This window comes from Tachysurus vachellii, chromosome 7, assembly GCF_030014155.1.
Source record: "Tachysurus vachellii isolate PV-2020 chromosome 7, HZAU_Pvac_v1, whole genome shotgun sequence".
In the NCBI taxonomy this organism is placed as follows: Eukaryota; Metazoa; Chordata; class Actinopteri; order Siluriformes; family Bagridae; genus Tachysurus; species Tachysurus vachellii.
Window position 1 is genome coordinate 21,971,358 of NC_083466.1, and position 13,646 is coordinate 21,985,003.

The window sequence follows — 13,646 nt, forward strand, 5'->3', positions numbered from 1 at the left end:
TAATTTAAATGATGAATGAAATTAAGTTGTGAGAAGTTTTTTTTTAAATGTAAAGTTTTAAGTAGTTGTTATATTTTTGCCCGCTAGATGACAGTGAAAGACCAGGGGTCTCATTTATAAAACTGTGCGTAGGATCTCTACTAAAAGTTTACGTACGCCCAAAAGCCAAAAATGGCGTACGCCAAAAAAAAATCCGATTTATAAAACCGTGCGTACGCACTCCTGTAAGCAATGTTCCCTTTATAAATCACATCACCCACAGATGTGCGTACGTGCGTACGTTTGTTGCTAATCAAATATTAATAAAAACAGAGTCCACATTGAGTTTTACTGCAAAAGGAAACATGATCAATAAACTGTTTTAAGTTCAGCTGCTGATGTCTGTTTTGATCAAAACCGAGCAAATGTGTGCCATCTCCTGGTCGAAAGGGGGAAATTACGTGGTCCATCAGAAAACATTCGACTCAATGTTGTACTTTTAAGCGCTAGACATCAGAGGGAGCCTCATTAATATTGATAAAGGAAACGCTACCTGATTGACCAATGAGACGTTTCGGCTCTGACGTTTTTTTTATTTCTGCGAAAATTACAGTGAGATGATTACAGTGAACAGAGCAAGACACAGGATTAATCAACCGGAAATATACATTTTATTTTAGCCATATAGCCAGCTAGATATGCAGTAAAGTTCCCTCACTAAATAAAAATGAAAATGTCATTAGGTGATAAAGGGGTAAATGCTGAGGAAGACAATAAGTCACTGTAACTTTAATCTGTTTTGTAGTGAAGTGAGACATTAGTAAAGCAAACCCTCAGTTCAGACTAAACCCACTGTGCGTGTGTGTGTGTGTGTGTGGGTGGGTGTGGGTGTGGGTGTGGGTGTGTGCGCGCGATGAGACTGATTCTGTTCTCAGCTTGAGAACTTTAATTTAACAGCTTGTCAGTTTGTAAATTGTTTATTACAATATTCCACATAATCGCGGAACTGTCAAAGCACATTCTTAGATTAGATTTTTATAAAGATTTTGTTAAGTTGTATTTTAACTATTTGTAACTACAGCAATAAGCTACATACAGACAGATACAAAAGAAGAGTGTGATCTCTCACACAAACCTGCGGCAGAGAAAAAATTTGACAGAAAGTGAAAGTGTTTGTCATTATATCCGGGAGTGAATGAAAAATATCCAAGCCATAGTCAAAGTGTTATGTTTGAACATTTTCATTCAGCATGGCAGAATATCAGTATGTTGTGCTTTTTGAGGCAAACAACCTCTCAGATGGAGAAATGAAAAAGATTAGAAATTATTTTAAGATCAAGCGGCAGTCTGGCGGAGGAGACTGTGGGGAAGTGAAAAAGGTGGGAGACAACACCTATAAGATAAACTTCTTGGAAAAAGAAGGTGGGTGAATAATTTTATGAGAAAAATGCATTATTATTTTTTTTTTCTGCCCTAGTTAAATTAGAGATACGCAAGAGTGTGTTTAAGAAAGTAGTGTAAAAGACGATGATGATTATTATTATTATGATTATTATGATGATGATGATGACTATTATTATTATTATTATTATTATTATTATTATTATTATTATTATTACAGCACAATACAGAGTATTAAGCAAAACCGATCACATAATCAGTCTTCCTGGACGAGGAGATGTACACATCGTCATAAAACACCATAATATTAAAAAAGAAAAACAGCATCTGCTACATTCCGCATCCGAAAAACAAGTAGGTACTGCTTTGCTAATAGTACGTCTGGTGAAGACAGTAAGGAAATGCAAAGTCCTGACTCAAAAATGTGTAGAAATTAAACATTTAAAACTACTGTACTTATCACAGTATGAAGGTGAAATGCTTTCTTAAAATATCTATATCTGTAGTCGCTCATAGAAAAGTGGTGTGGTTATGTACTTTTGTGTGTTTTACAGGTCACCGGAGATACACCTATGCAGAAAATTTTTAAACTGGACCCATACTTACTAAACTTTCTGAAAGACAATTCAAAAACAAAGTCAGATTTAAATGATCAGCTCTCCTCTTTGCTAAGCAGCTTTAAGTTAGACATGGTTACTGAGACAGTAGTGGTAATAAGGGATGCAGTTCAAACCGGTCAAAATGATGTCCAGCAGAAGTGGGAAGAAAAGATGGATATAGTGTTCTCAGACCTGCAGCATCGCTATATGATCCATTTTGAGGTGGATCCTAAGAGGCTAGAGATTCTACAAAAACAATCTTTCCAATTCACACAAAACCTTGGGATTTATAAAGAAAAAGGTTTAGCAGTGATAGTTGGAGAAAAAAATGAAGTGCAGAAGCTTTTAAATGATATAGATGCTTTTCATTTGCAACAGCAAACCTATAAAGAGTTTGAGACACATTATGCACTTGTGAAGGAGCGGTTTGAGCAGAAGATGAAGTCCGATTATCCAAAGATCCGGATTACACAGGCGCGACCTGGCACTCATGTCCTAAAGGGTCCTGAAGATCAAGTCCATTCAGCAGAAAAAAAGCTTAATGAGTTGCTGAATCAGATTAAAAAGGAAAGAATCCCATTGCCTCATCCTATTAAAGCATTTTTGTCATCTAGTGGTGCTATTCAGATCTTTCAGACACGATTTCAGGAGAATCTCTGCAGTCCAGTTTTGATTGAGGCCACAGGCTCTGGCTCAGATTTGGTTCTGCTGAGTTTGTCCACAGGTGCACTTCAGGAAGCAGCAACTGCAATACAGAGAGATCTGTGTATGGAGATGCTGGTGCTTGAGAAAGCTGAATCTGAGTCACCAGGAATCGATGCTTTGATACAGGCTTTGAATCCTGCATTACAACAGGCTAATCATGGAACTTCTAAAGTGGAAATTAGCTACGAGCCAGGACCAGTGTCTGACCCCAGAATGAGGGTTCAACTGGTGGGCTACAGCCCTGAAGTCAATAAATTAAAAGATATTATACAGGACCACAAGCAAAACTATGCAGAACACAGCGACACTGTGCCTCTATTTTCAGCAGAACTAGTGGATAATTTATCTGAACTTCTGTCACTACTAGATGTGGAAGCATCTGGTGTAAAACTAATGGCTTCATCCTCACCGTCCCCATGTGTCAATGTCTCAGGACCTCGGTGTAAAGTAATTGATATGAAGAAGAAACTGCAGTCATTATTTAGCCATCTTACATGGAAGAAAACTTCAGTCAATGGTCCTGGAGTCCTGCAGTTCTTTCAAGAGGAAGGTTTAAACACACAGAGATCACTACAGAGTTCCTGTCAGGTTTTGATAACCCTCAAAAATAATGTCCAAACAAGTGCTGCAACAGCCAGAAGCATGGCATTTAGCAGTCTCCCTACCATACCTGCTTCTGTGTCACATCCACATTACTCTGTGGCCGTGGAAATTGTATTTGGAGGTCTTGAAGTTCAGCAGGTGAAGCTAATAACTAATTATTGAAACCCTATCATGAAACATCATCTGGTAGTTTATGTTTTTTGTTTGTTTGTTTTAATTTTTATCTACTATAATCTGTACACACAGCTGAGTATCAAAATAACATTTACAATTTCTTCTGAACAGGCCGATGTACTTGTTGCCCCCATGTTGAGTACACACTTGACCTCAACAAATGTTGGGAAAGCCTTACTTAAAAAAGGAGGGCAACAACTGAAGAGAAATTTTGATTCTGCCAAAAGAAGATTCAGAATTAGACCTGGAGATGTGCTGGAGGTAGATGGGACTCCACTAGGGTGCAAAAAGGTTTTCTTTATTGAATGCTTATCTTGGGCTGGACATGCACACAACAGTGAACAGGTCAGAAGAGTGAAAGAGTTTCAGCACCTGTCAGTGACAATGCTACAGCAATTCATGAAGCTTTAAGACACTGTATATGACACCTTTGTCACAAATTATTTTTTATAGGCATTACGATGTGGAATTAAACAAGCTTTGGCACTTTGTGAACAGCAGGCATGGAGCTCAGTTGCTTTTCCGGTAATTGGAACTGGAGAGCCACTGGCTATGCCTGTACAATATGCCTCTAATATTCTGGTTGGAGAGATTGAGACTTTTGGCCGGGCTGCATCCACTAGTTCTCTCAGGACCATACGAATTGTAATAATGCCTAATTACCCAGATTCCGAAAAGGTAAGAGAATATAATTTGTCCATTTGGCATGGGTATTATTTTGCTTTGATCTGTTTTAATTGCAACATTTGTGTCTCCTTATCATTGTTAACTTCCTGTTCTTTCCAGTTAGTGTTTTCAAAAACACAATGGCAAATAGTATTCAATTATAATCTCTAAATATACACACTTTAAACTATGGCAAATTATTCAAGATGAAGTTAGATAATCCAACTGATTAGTGAATTTAAAATTTTGATATTGTCATAATATTCTGCAACCCATATCATAAGAAACTTACTAAATACCACCACAAGGTGACACTAAAGTCACAAATATGATTTTTTTTTTTTTTCACTTTGGTTTCCACGATTAGATATACCTGGTAGTTAGTTCTGGGTTAACTGCAATAATGGTGGATCACACAGGACAGGGTAAGTGTTTAGTTTTAAGAATCTTTATTATTATTAGGCATACTATTCCAGCATGTTTGGCAGAATGTTTTACTATATAAATTTAACTACATTAAACATATTTCACTGGCTTCCACAGCTGCCTTACAGTCTCTAAGCTCCGAAATTGATGAAATCACCATCCCATTAGCCAGATGTCAGGTCCATCTGATATTTGGAGACATTAGCAATGAGACTACTGATGTCATTGTAAACACCACAGACTTTACTGACTTACAGACAGGTGCTGTTTTACCCTAAACTCTGCATTCAACCATTTGTTACATTATTTTGCTGAAAAATGGGGTTAATACTGCTTAATTATGAAATGTCTAAACAATTTATTTCAGATGTGTGCAATGACATCCTGACTATTGCTGGACCACAACTCAGGGCTGCTATAACAGGAGGTAAAAGAAAACCAAAGAAAAACAACAAAACCTTAATACACAGATCTTTGAATTCATGTGTTTATAATTCAAGTCTTCTCAATATGTATCAAAATAATTGTACAGTGTGATGAAACATGCTTAACCTGTTCCCCGGGGCATAAAAAAAGTAGGCAAAGTGTGAAAATTAGCTTTGTAACTTACAATAGCAAGTCATATTATAAGGATCAGTGTTTGCTGTGTGTGAAGAAATGGAAGTAGTTTAATAAATACATATAATATAGATAAATAACAGATAAATGATATTTACTGATAACTGGAAAAGAAGGCCAAGATTCATTTGCTGCAGCCCTGTGTGTGTCTACAGCGGTAGAAATTGTTTCTTAGGCTTGTACCCATTAGTATTGTTTCCCAGATATTAGAGGTGATGTTGAATTTCTTCAATCACCTGTTATTGTCGATGTACATATTTACTGATAACTGGAAAAGAACACCAAGATTCATTTGCTGCTGTACATTTATAGCATTTAGCAGACACCCTTATCCAGAGTGATATTTATTAGGCTTGTACCCATTAGTATTGTTCCCCAGATATTAGAGCCAGTGGCTGCAGTGTGTGCCAGTGGCTGCAGTGTGGCATCAAATTACAGATTAAACATTCTTACAATTTGTCAAAAAAAAAGTTAGATTTTATTTCCATCATTTACACTTTCAAAATAACAGAAAACAAAAAAGGCATCTGCAAAAGTTTGGGCACCCTGCATAGTTAATACCTTGTACTGCCCACTTTGGCAAGTTTCACAGCTTGTAAACGCTTTTTGTAGCCAGCCTTTCAATTCTTGTTTGAGGTATCTTCGCCCATTCTTCATTACAAAAGTCTTCCAGTTGTTTGAGATTTGTGGGCTGTCTGTCACGCACTGCTCTTTTAAGGTCTATCCATTAATTTTCAATTATGTTGAGGTCAGGAGATTGTGAAGGCCGTGGCAAAACTTTCAGTTTACGCCTCTTGATGTAATCCACCATGGATTTTGAGGATCATTTAGGATTATTATCCATTTGTAGAAGTCATCCTCTCTTTAACTTCAGCTTCACAGATGGCATAAAGTTACAGTAGCATCCAAAATTAGCTGAAATTTTATTGAATCCATTTTTCCTTCTACTTGTGAAATGTTCCCTGTGCCACTGGCTGCAGTACAACCCCAAAGCATGATTGATCCACCCCCATGCTTAATAGTTGGACAGAGGTTCTTTTCATTAAATTCTGTGCCCTTTCTTCTCCAAACGTACCTTTGCTCATTCTGGCCAAAAAGTTCTATTTTAACCTCATCTGTCCACAGAAATTGTTTCCAAAATGCATCAGGCTTGTCTATATGTTCATTTGCAAACTTCAAATACTGATTTTTGTGGTGAGGACGTAGAAGAGGTTTTCTTCTGATGACTCTTCCATGAAGACCATATTTGTACAAGTATCTCTTTATAGTGGAATGGTGTACCACAACTCCAGTGTCTGCCAGATGTTTCTGGAGTGATCGTGACGTGAGTTTTGACTTGCTTTTCTCAAAATCCTGCAAGCTGTTCTTTCTGATATTTTTTTCTTTGGTCTTCCAGATCTTGCTTAAACTTCCACTGTTCCTGATGACTGCCATTTCTTAATTACATTCCAAACAGAGAATATTGGCATCTTAAAACACTTTGGTATCCTCTTATAGCCTTCTCCTGTTTTGTGAGCGTCAACTATTTTCAGTTTCAGTTTTCTAGACAACTGCTTTGAAGAACCCATGGTACTGATTGTTGGGGCAAGGTCAGATGAGTCTGGGCATTTAAAACCTTTGAGATTGACATCACCTGGTCTTTCCAGACGATGATTGAGAACAATCCATGACACTGTCAGGTCTCAGCATTCCAAAGGGGGTGGTGCATGCTATAAACTCTGCAGGGTGCCCAAACTTTTGCAGAAGCCATTTTTTTTGTTTTCTGTTATTTTGAAAGTGTAAATGATGGAAATAAAAATCTAACTTTTTTTGACAAATTATAAGAATGTTTAATCTGTAATTTGATGCCTTTTGGAGATTTTTCCATCTTTTCTTGGCTTCTTTATGCACATTAATACATATTTTTACCTGGGTTGCCCAAACTTTCAAGCCCCACTGTATGGATGTAGATTTATATCTACATCCATTAGAGGCTAAAGGAGCAAGGTAAAAAATCTCCAAGATGACATGAGGAAGAAACCTTGATAGGAACCAGATCCAAAAGAAAACCATTCTTGAGATATTCTTGGTTATTCTACACTGTACAATTGGATTATAAATAATTTCTCTACTGGATACCATGAAGAATATTAAAGTTCAGTCTTTATGAATACAGCAGCAGTTCTTTAGAACAAAAAGTCAACAGTAAGTGACCTGTAAGTGTAACTGAAATGACGTTTATGGGAAACACAATCTTTCTAAGGTATTCCACTGGTTTTGTTGACATTACAGAAGAAATTGTCAGTGTACCATTTCATCTCATTTTCCATGTTCTCTCATTATGCTTGCCAATAGTTGTGCTGTCACAAAAAACTTAAATAGTGGTGTTTGAGTCATGCCTGGTAACATAATCTTGGTGTTGATCAGTAGAGATAGAATACTGTCTTGTGGAAAGATTGGTAAAAAGTGAGTGTGGTGAAGAAGCATGTTGTGTTTTGTTGGAAAGAGGAATGATTGCTATAAGGCAGCTGGGAAAGGGACAAAATACAAAAATACCAGTAAAAAGCAGAAACCTGGTTTCTAAGTACAAACCCAGAATAGGTCAAGCAGCTTACTGAGTGTATACTCATTAGTAGAAGTAGTGATTGCAAGGGTTCAGGTGTCTCTGTCGAGGTTGTAGATAAAATAAGCCCCAATCTTCAAGCACTAGTTGTTTTTAAGAGACTTTTAGATGCCACCCTTTAGATTTTGTCTAAACATTTGTTTTCATTTATAGTAAATTTATAGATTTATTCTGTTAAAAGTGTCCTGCTAACTTAGTGTAGCATTATCTTTTATTAATGACATCTTGAATATTCATGAACATCTTACAGTCCCAAAACTTTAATTCAGCTTCTTTTTACCTTCTATGCACCATCCTTTCTGTATTTCTCACATGCTTTAGGGGTTTCTGGTATGTACAGTTGGGCAAAAAAGTATTTAGTCAGCCACCAATTGTGCAAGTTCTCCCACTTAAAAAGATGAAGCAGGCCTGTAATTTTCATCAGAGGTACACTTCAACTATGAGAGACAAAATGAGAAAAAAAAAAACAGAAAATCACATTGATTTTTAAAGAATTTATTTGCAAATTATGGTGGAAAATAAGTCTCAATACTTTCTTATATACACTTTGTTAGCAATGACAGAGGTCAAACGTTTTCTGTAAGTCTCCACAAGGTTTTTACACAATGTTGCTGGTAGTTTGTCCCATTCCTCTATGCAGATCTCCTCTAGAGCAGTGATGTTTTGGAGCTGTCACTGGGCAACACAGATTTTCAACTCCCTCCAAGATTTTCTATGGGCTTGAGATCTGGAGACTGGCTAGGCCACTCCAGGACCTTGAAATGCTTCTTACGAAGCTACTCCATCGTTGCCCGGGCGGTGTGTTTGGGATCATTGTCATGCTGAAAGACCCAGCCCCAGTTTCATCTTCAATGCCCTTGCTTATGGAAGGAGGTTTTCACTCAAAATCTCACGATACATGGCCCCATTCATTCTTTCCTTTACACGGATCAGTCGTCCTGGCCCCTTTGCAAAAAAAAAAAACAGCCACAAAGCATGATGTTTCCACCACCATGCTTCACAGTAGGTATGGTGTTCTTTGGATGCAACTCAGCATTCTTTCTCCTCCAAACTTGACGAGTTGAGTTTTTACCAAAAAGTTCTATTTTGGTTTCATCTGACCATATGACATTCTCCCAATCCTCTTCTGGATCATCCAAATGATCTCTAGCAAACTTCAGATGGGCCCAGACATGTACTGGCTTAAGCAGGGGGACATGTCTGGCACTGCAGGATTTGAGTCCCTGGTGGCATTGTGTGTTACTGATGGTAGCCTTTGTTACTTTGGTCCCAGCTCTCTGCAGGTCATTCACTAGGTCCCCCCGTGTGGTTCTGGGATTTTTGCTCCCTGTTCTTGTGATCATTTTGACCCCACGGGGTGAGATCTTGCGTGAAACACCAGATCGAGGGAGATTATCAGTGGTCTTCCATGTCTTCCATTTCTAATAATTGCTCCCACAGTTGATTTCTTCACACCAAGCTGCTTACCTATTGCAGATTCAGTCTTCCCAGCCTGGTGCAGGTCTACAATTTTGTTTCTGGTGTCCTTTGACAGCTCTTTGGTCTTGGCCATTGTGGAGTTTGGTGTCTGACTGTTTGAGGTTGTGGACAGGTGACTTTTATACTGATAACGAGTTCAAACATGCCGTTAATACAGGTAACGAGTGGAGGACAGAGGAGCCTCTTAAAGAAGAAGTTAAAGGTCTGTGAGAGCCAGAAATCTTGCTTTTTTTGTAGGTGACCAAATACTTATTTTCCCCCATAATTTGCAAATAAATTCTTTAAAAATCAGACAATTTTTTTTTTTCTCATTTTGTCTCTCATAGTTGAAGTGTACCTATGATGAAAATTACAGGCCTCTCTCATCTTTTAAAGTGGGAGAACTTGCACAATTGGTGTCTGACTAAATACTTTTTTTGCCCCACTGTAAGTTTCATGTAATATGGCTGATTTTGTCAAAGTAGGGAAGGTGATTCACAAAATTGTGAGTGGTACAGTTTAGTGTGTTTGAGTAAAGAGGCAAAGATCTTTCCCATTCACATTCATTCCTTCTTCCTAATTCTAGTGCAGGTAGAGAAAGGAAAAATCTTTATCACCCAGCCTGGAGATTTCCCTTGCAAGGAGATTATGCATGTGTGTGGAGAAAAAGATACAGGCATTATTAAAACACTGGCCCGAGATATCCTGCTTAAATGTGAACAAAGTGGCTACCAGTCAGTAGCCATTCCTGCTATTTGTGCTGGTCAGTATTCATGTTTTAACAAATCTTCATTTTAAAGGATATTTATTTAAAAAATTAACAAAGCTGGATTAGATTGCAAAGACATACAAAAAAATCTATTTAACTCCATACATTCAATTTCCATTATTTTCCATCTTCCTTAAGATTTTTTATTTACTAATAAGTACTATAATTAAAATCCACTTGTGGTCAATTCAGTTTATTTTCTATTTAAAAAATGTGCATGTGTAATTAGTTTGAAAAATTGTAAATTTGTTGTAATAGATCTACTAGTGCATAGACAAGCATAACATATAACTCTTGGTGGAAAATACTAAACTATCTGAATACTGTGTTCTGTGAAGGGAAAGGAGGGTTAGATGCCCGTCTGGTTGCTCAGGCTATTCTCCAAGGAGTGAAGGATGCTACAGTACAAGCTAACCTCAACTATGTTAAAAGAATTCACATTGTTCTGAAGAAAATCCATGTCTTTTTGGAGTTTAAAGCAATGGCACAACAGATTTTTGGAAGATTTACCCAGAAAACAGGTGAGAAAAAACACATCAGTTACAATTATTAGAATTTTTAACTTGAGATTAAACATGTCTGTCTTCATAGCACTGTCTTATTTTATATTTTATATTTCAAAGCTGCCATAGCATGAACAAATGCACAGAAATACCTTCATTTTCAATGCTTTTGTCTGATCATTGTTTTTCTTTTTTCTTTACCAGCTCCTTTGTCGTTAACACCTTTCAGAGCAGCTCCATCTTCCTTAACCCTAGACCATACCTCTCTTTTGCAGTCTCTTCCAGATCAGCATATCAAAGCTGAATTTCTTGTAGTGGGGATAATTAATGATAATGTCTCAAGGGCATGTCAAGAGCTTCAACAGGCATATCAAAGCCAATGCTCTTCTCAATATGTTTCACAAGATGAACTTAAACAACTCACTTCAGCTGAAATTGATGATATTCTCAATAATGTGAATTCTCTGGGTATTCAGATAAGCCAGCAAGGCCCTAATGGGATGGAGGTTAATGGACTGACAAAAGGGGTAAATAAATTCATGCAAATGATACGAGGGGCTCTTGTCAGAAAGGTATGTAGTAGATTTGAATGTAACAAAAATAAAAATATATGTCCTCTATTTCTGGTTTTGTTTATTTATCAAGCAGTAGGAATGTTATTTCAGTGTTATTCTGTCTGCTTTATTTATGGAATGCCTGATTACTGTGTGATCATTCATCAATCTGTCATTGTAGATGAAAGAAAAGGAGCAGGACACACTTTTTTCCAATGTCAGCTGGTGCATTTTGGGATTAAGAGGAATCTGGGAGCGGTTACCTAAAGAGGCTCATCATCAGCTGGAAAACAAAAATGTTGCAGGAGGGATACTGGATGCACAAGCACAAAAATGGACTGTAAATCTTACGAAAATGGAGGCCACAGCAATTGGGTTTACAGCTGTGGCAAAGCTCAAAAGACTGGAGAACTCATCAGGTATGTGGCTACTTGATTTTACAAATAACAAAATTCACATCGAAAAGTGAACCTTTTGAACTGATTAAATGTGCTCGTATTGGTTTATTTCTGTGCCTCAGATTTCTTTTTTCCACTTTACTGGGACTGCATGACCACAGGGGAAGTTTTAAAGGTGGTTCCTCTGCAGCCCAGCTCTGCTGAGTACAAAAGAGTGAAAAGTGACTTCAAGAGAACAGTCTCAAAAGCAGTTGTCAAGGTTTGCTGCATAGCCTGAATATGAAGGAAACTGGTCTAATAAGAATTTGCAGTAAAAACAATACAAAGGGAGAGGGTGTTAATAGATTACAAAATGTAGACCAGAAGTAAGGTTTTATACATATATATTTTCATAGATTGAACGTATTCAAAATGTGAATCTGCGCCGGGCTTACGAAGTTCGTAAGAAAGAGCTGCAGGACAAGAATGGGACAGATGGGGCAGGAGAGAGAGTCCTATACCACGGGACCACAGTCGATGCCTGCGCTTCTATAAAGAGCATTAACTTTAACCGCAGATTTGCTGGACAAAATGGTAATTGTTCATTGACTGTTTGACTAAAATTCACCACTCATTTATATGTTTTCAAACTTTTTAAAGTTTAAAACAAAACTTTCTAAAATTTGCTTGTTGTTTTTCCTCTGTAGGAACATTGTATGGACATGGGACATACTTTGCTGTTGATGCCAGCTATTCTGCTGATCCCAAATATTCTACACCTTCCCCAGATGGGACGCAGCTCATGTTTGTGACACTTGTCCTAACGGGACGTTACACAGATGGAAATAGTGACATGAAGGTTCCACCTCCTCGCTCATTACAGGACCCTAATGACAGATTTGACAGTGTGGTCAACAACATGCAGAATCCCAGCATGTTTGTGGTGTTTCATGACTGTCAGGCTTACCCAGACTACCTCATCACATTCAAATGAGGGCACAGCTGCAGTGCATGGTTAGATTTCATATGATCTATAGATCATATTTTTTCTACCAGATAAGCTGAGACTGATCTTTGGGATTAACAGTAGGTAACAGCTGACTTAAATGCTTAATGTAGACTGTACTGCTTCAGTAGATCAATAAGATATCCCAGAGCAAAACAATTTATATGTTTAAACATCATAATCAGGATTCTGTAATACTGCTATGTCTAGATCTTTACACACATGCGTAATCCTAAAATGAAACATTTTTAGTTTAGCTGCATTTCTCCATGTGTCTGTGTTCCCATAATTTGTCAACTGGATTCACATTGTTTAAATATGAATATGATAAACCCCCCTCAAACATTATGATTTTGTTCAGAAATAACAGAGCAATGTAGAAGTTAACTGAATTATCTTGATTCTGTTCAAATCATCTGCTTCCACCTAACTCTATCCTCAGCATCCTCTACTCTCACAACAGTTAACTTCATGTGCCGTTTTAACACATCCATATATCTTCTCTTTCGCCTTCCTCTTGACCTCTTACCTGGCAGCTTCATCTCCAACATCCTTCTACCAATATATCCACTCTATGTAGCTTCTCTGACTTTGTCCCCAAAACAGCCAATCTGAGCTGACCCACTGATGTGCTCATTCCTAATACTGTCCATCCTCGTCACTTCTAAAGAAAATATCAACAACCTCATCTCTGCCTCATGTCTTTCCTCACCTGCTGTCTTGTACACCTTTCCATTGATTCTTGCTGACACTCTTCTGTCACTCATCACTCCTGACACTTTTCCCTACCCACGGAAGTATACTACGTGATGTACAATGTATGAGCGCGCTCCTTCTTACCTCTTCCAGCCCCGTATGTAGAACAGTACTGTACACCAACAACATAAATCGCAACGGCAAAATACACAGCAGATAACTTTCTGAAAACTTTCCGAAAACTCTCCAACCAACAACCCAACAATGAGTTGACACGACGGTCACGCTTTTATGGCTGCGGACTTCTTCCGGGGCGGTGTCCGTACGCTGCGTCTCCGCCCTGCACCAACCAGTATTGGGTAAACTGCATCGCGCTCATGCAGCCAATCCGCTGTATCACAAGCAATTAAAACACACCTGCAAAATACGTGCTCTTTCTGGGTATGAAGCCATTCTGCTGCTCACAAGTACACACATGGACAAATTTGTTGGTACCCTTCGGTCAATGAA

The 13,646-nt window shown here is 38.0% G+C and overlaps 1 protein-coding gene across 1 annotated transcript; it reads left to right on the forward strand.

The window, feature by feature from the left end:
- Positions 1-1,202: 1,202 nt before the first annotated feature.
- On the forward strand, positions 1,203-13,646 carry LOC132848894 (protein mono-ADP-ribosyltransferase PARP14-like). Its single transcript, XM_060874961.1, has 15 exons — positions 1,203-1,401; positions 1,601-1,734; positions 1,935-3,425; positions 3,573-3,806; positions 3,915-4,139; positions 4,495-4,552; positions 4,671-4,814; positions 4,921-4,980; positions 9,818-9,994; positions 10,339-10,521; positions 10,708-11,075; positions 11,239-11,476; positions 11,578-11,714; positions 11,851-12,028; positions 12,142-13,646. Exons 1-15 carry the CDS (start codon positions 1,230-1,232, stop codon positions 12,426-12,428), a joined length of 4,086 nt encoding a protein of 1,361 aa, XP_060730944.1. The 5' UTR covers positions 1,203-1,229; the 3' UTR covers positions 12,429-13,646.

What these genes read in the sequence shown, in the direction of transcription:
- LOC132848894 (XM_060874961.1), top strand. Translation starts at nt 1,230, where the DNA reads ATGGCAGAATATCAGTATGTTGTGCTTTTTGAGGCAAACAACCTCTCA. An exon ending in CAGGGCTGCTATAACAGGAG is followed by an intron (nt 4,981 to 9,817) that starts GTAAAAGAAAAC and finishes TCCTAATTCTAG; the next exon opens with TGCAGGTAGAGAAAGGAAAA. An exon ending in TCTCAAAAGCAGTTGTCAAG is followed by an intron (nt 11,715 to 11,850) that starts GTTTGCTGCATA and finishes ATATTTTCATAG; the next exon opens with ATTGAACGTATTCAAAATGT.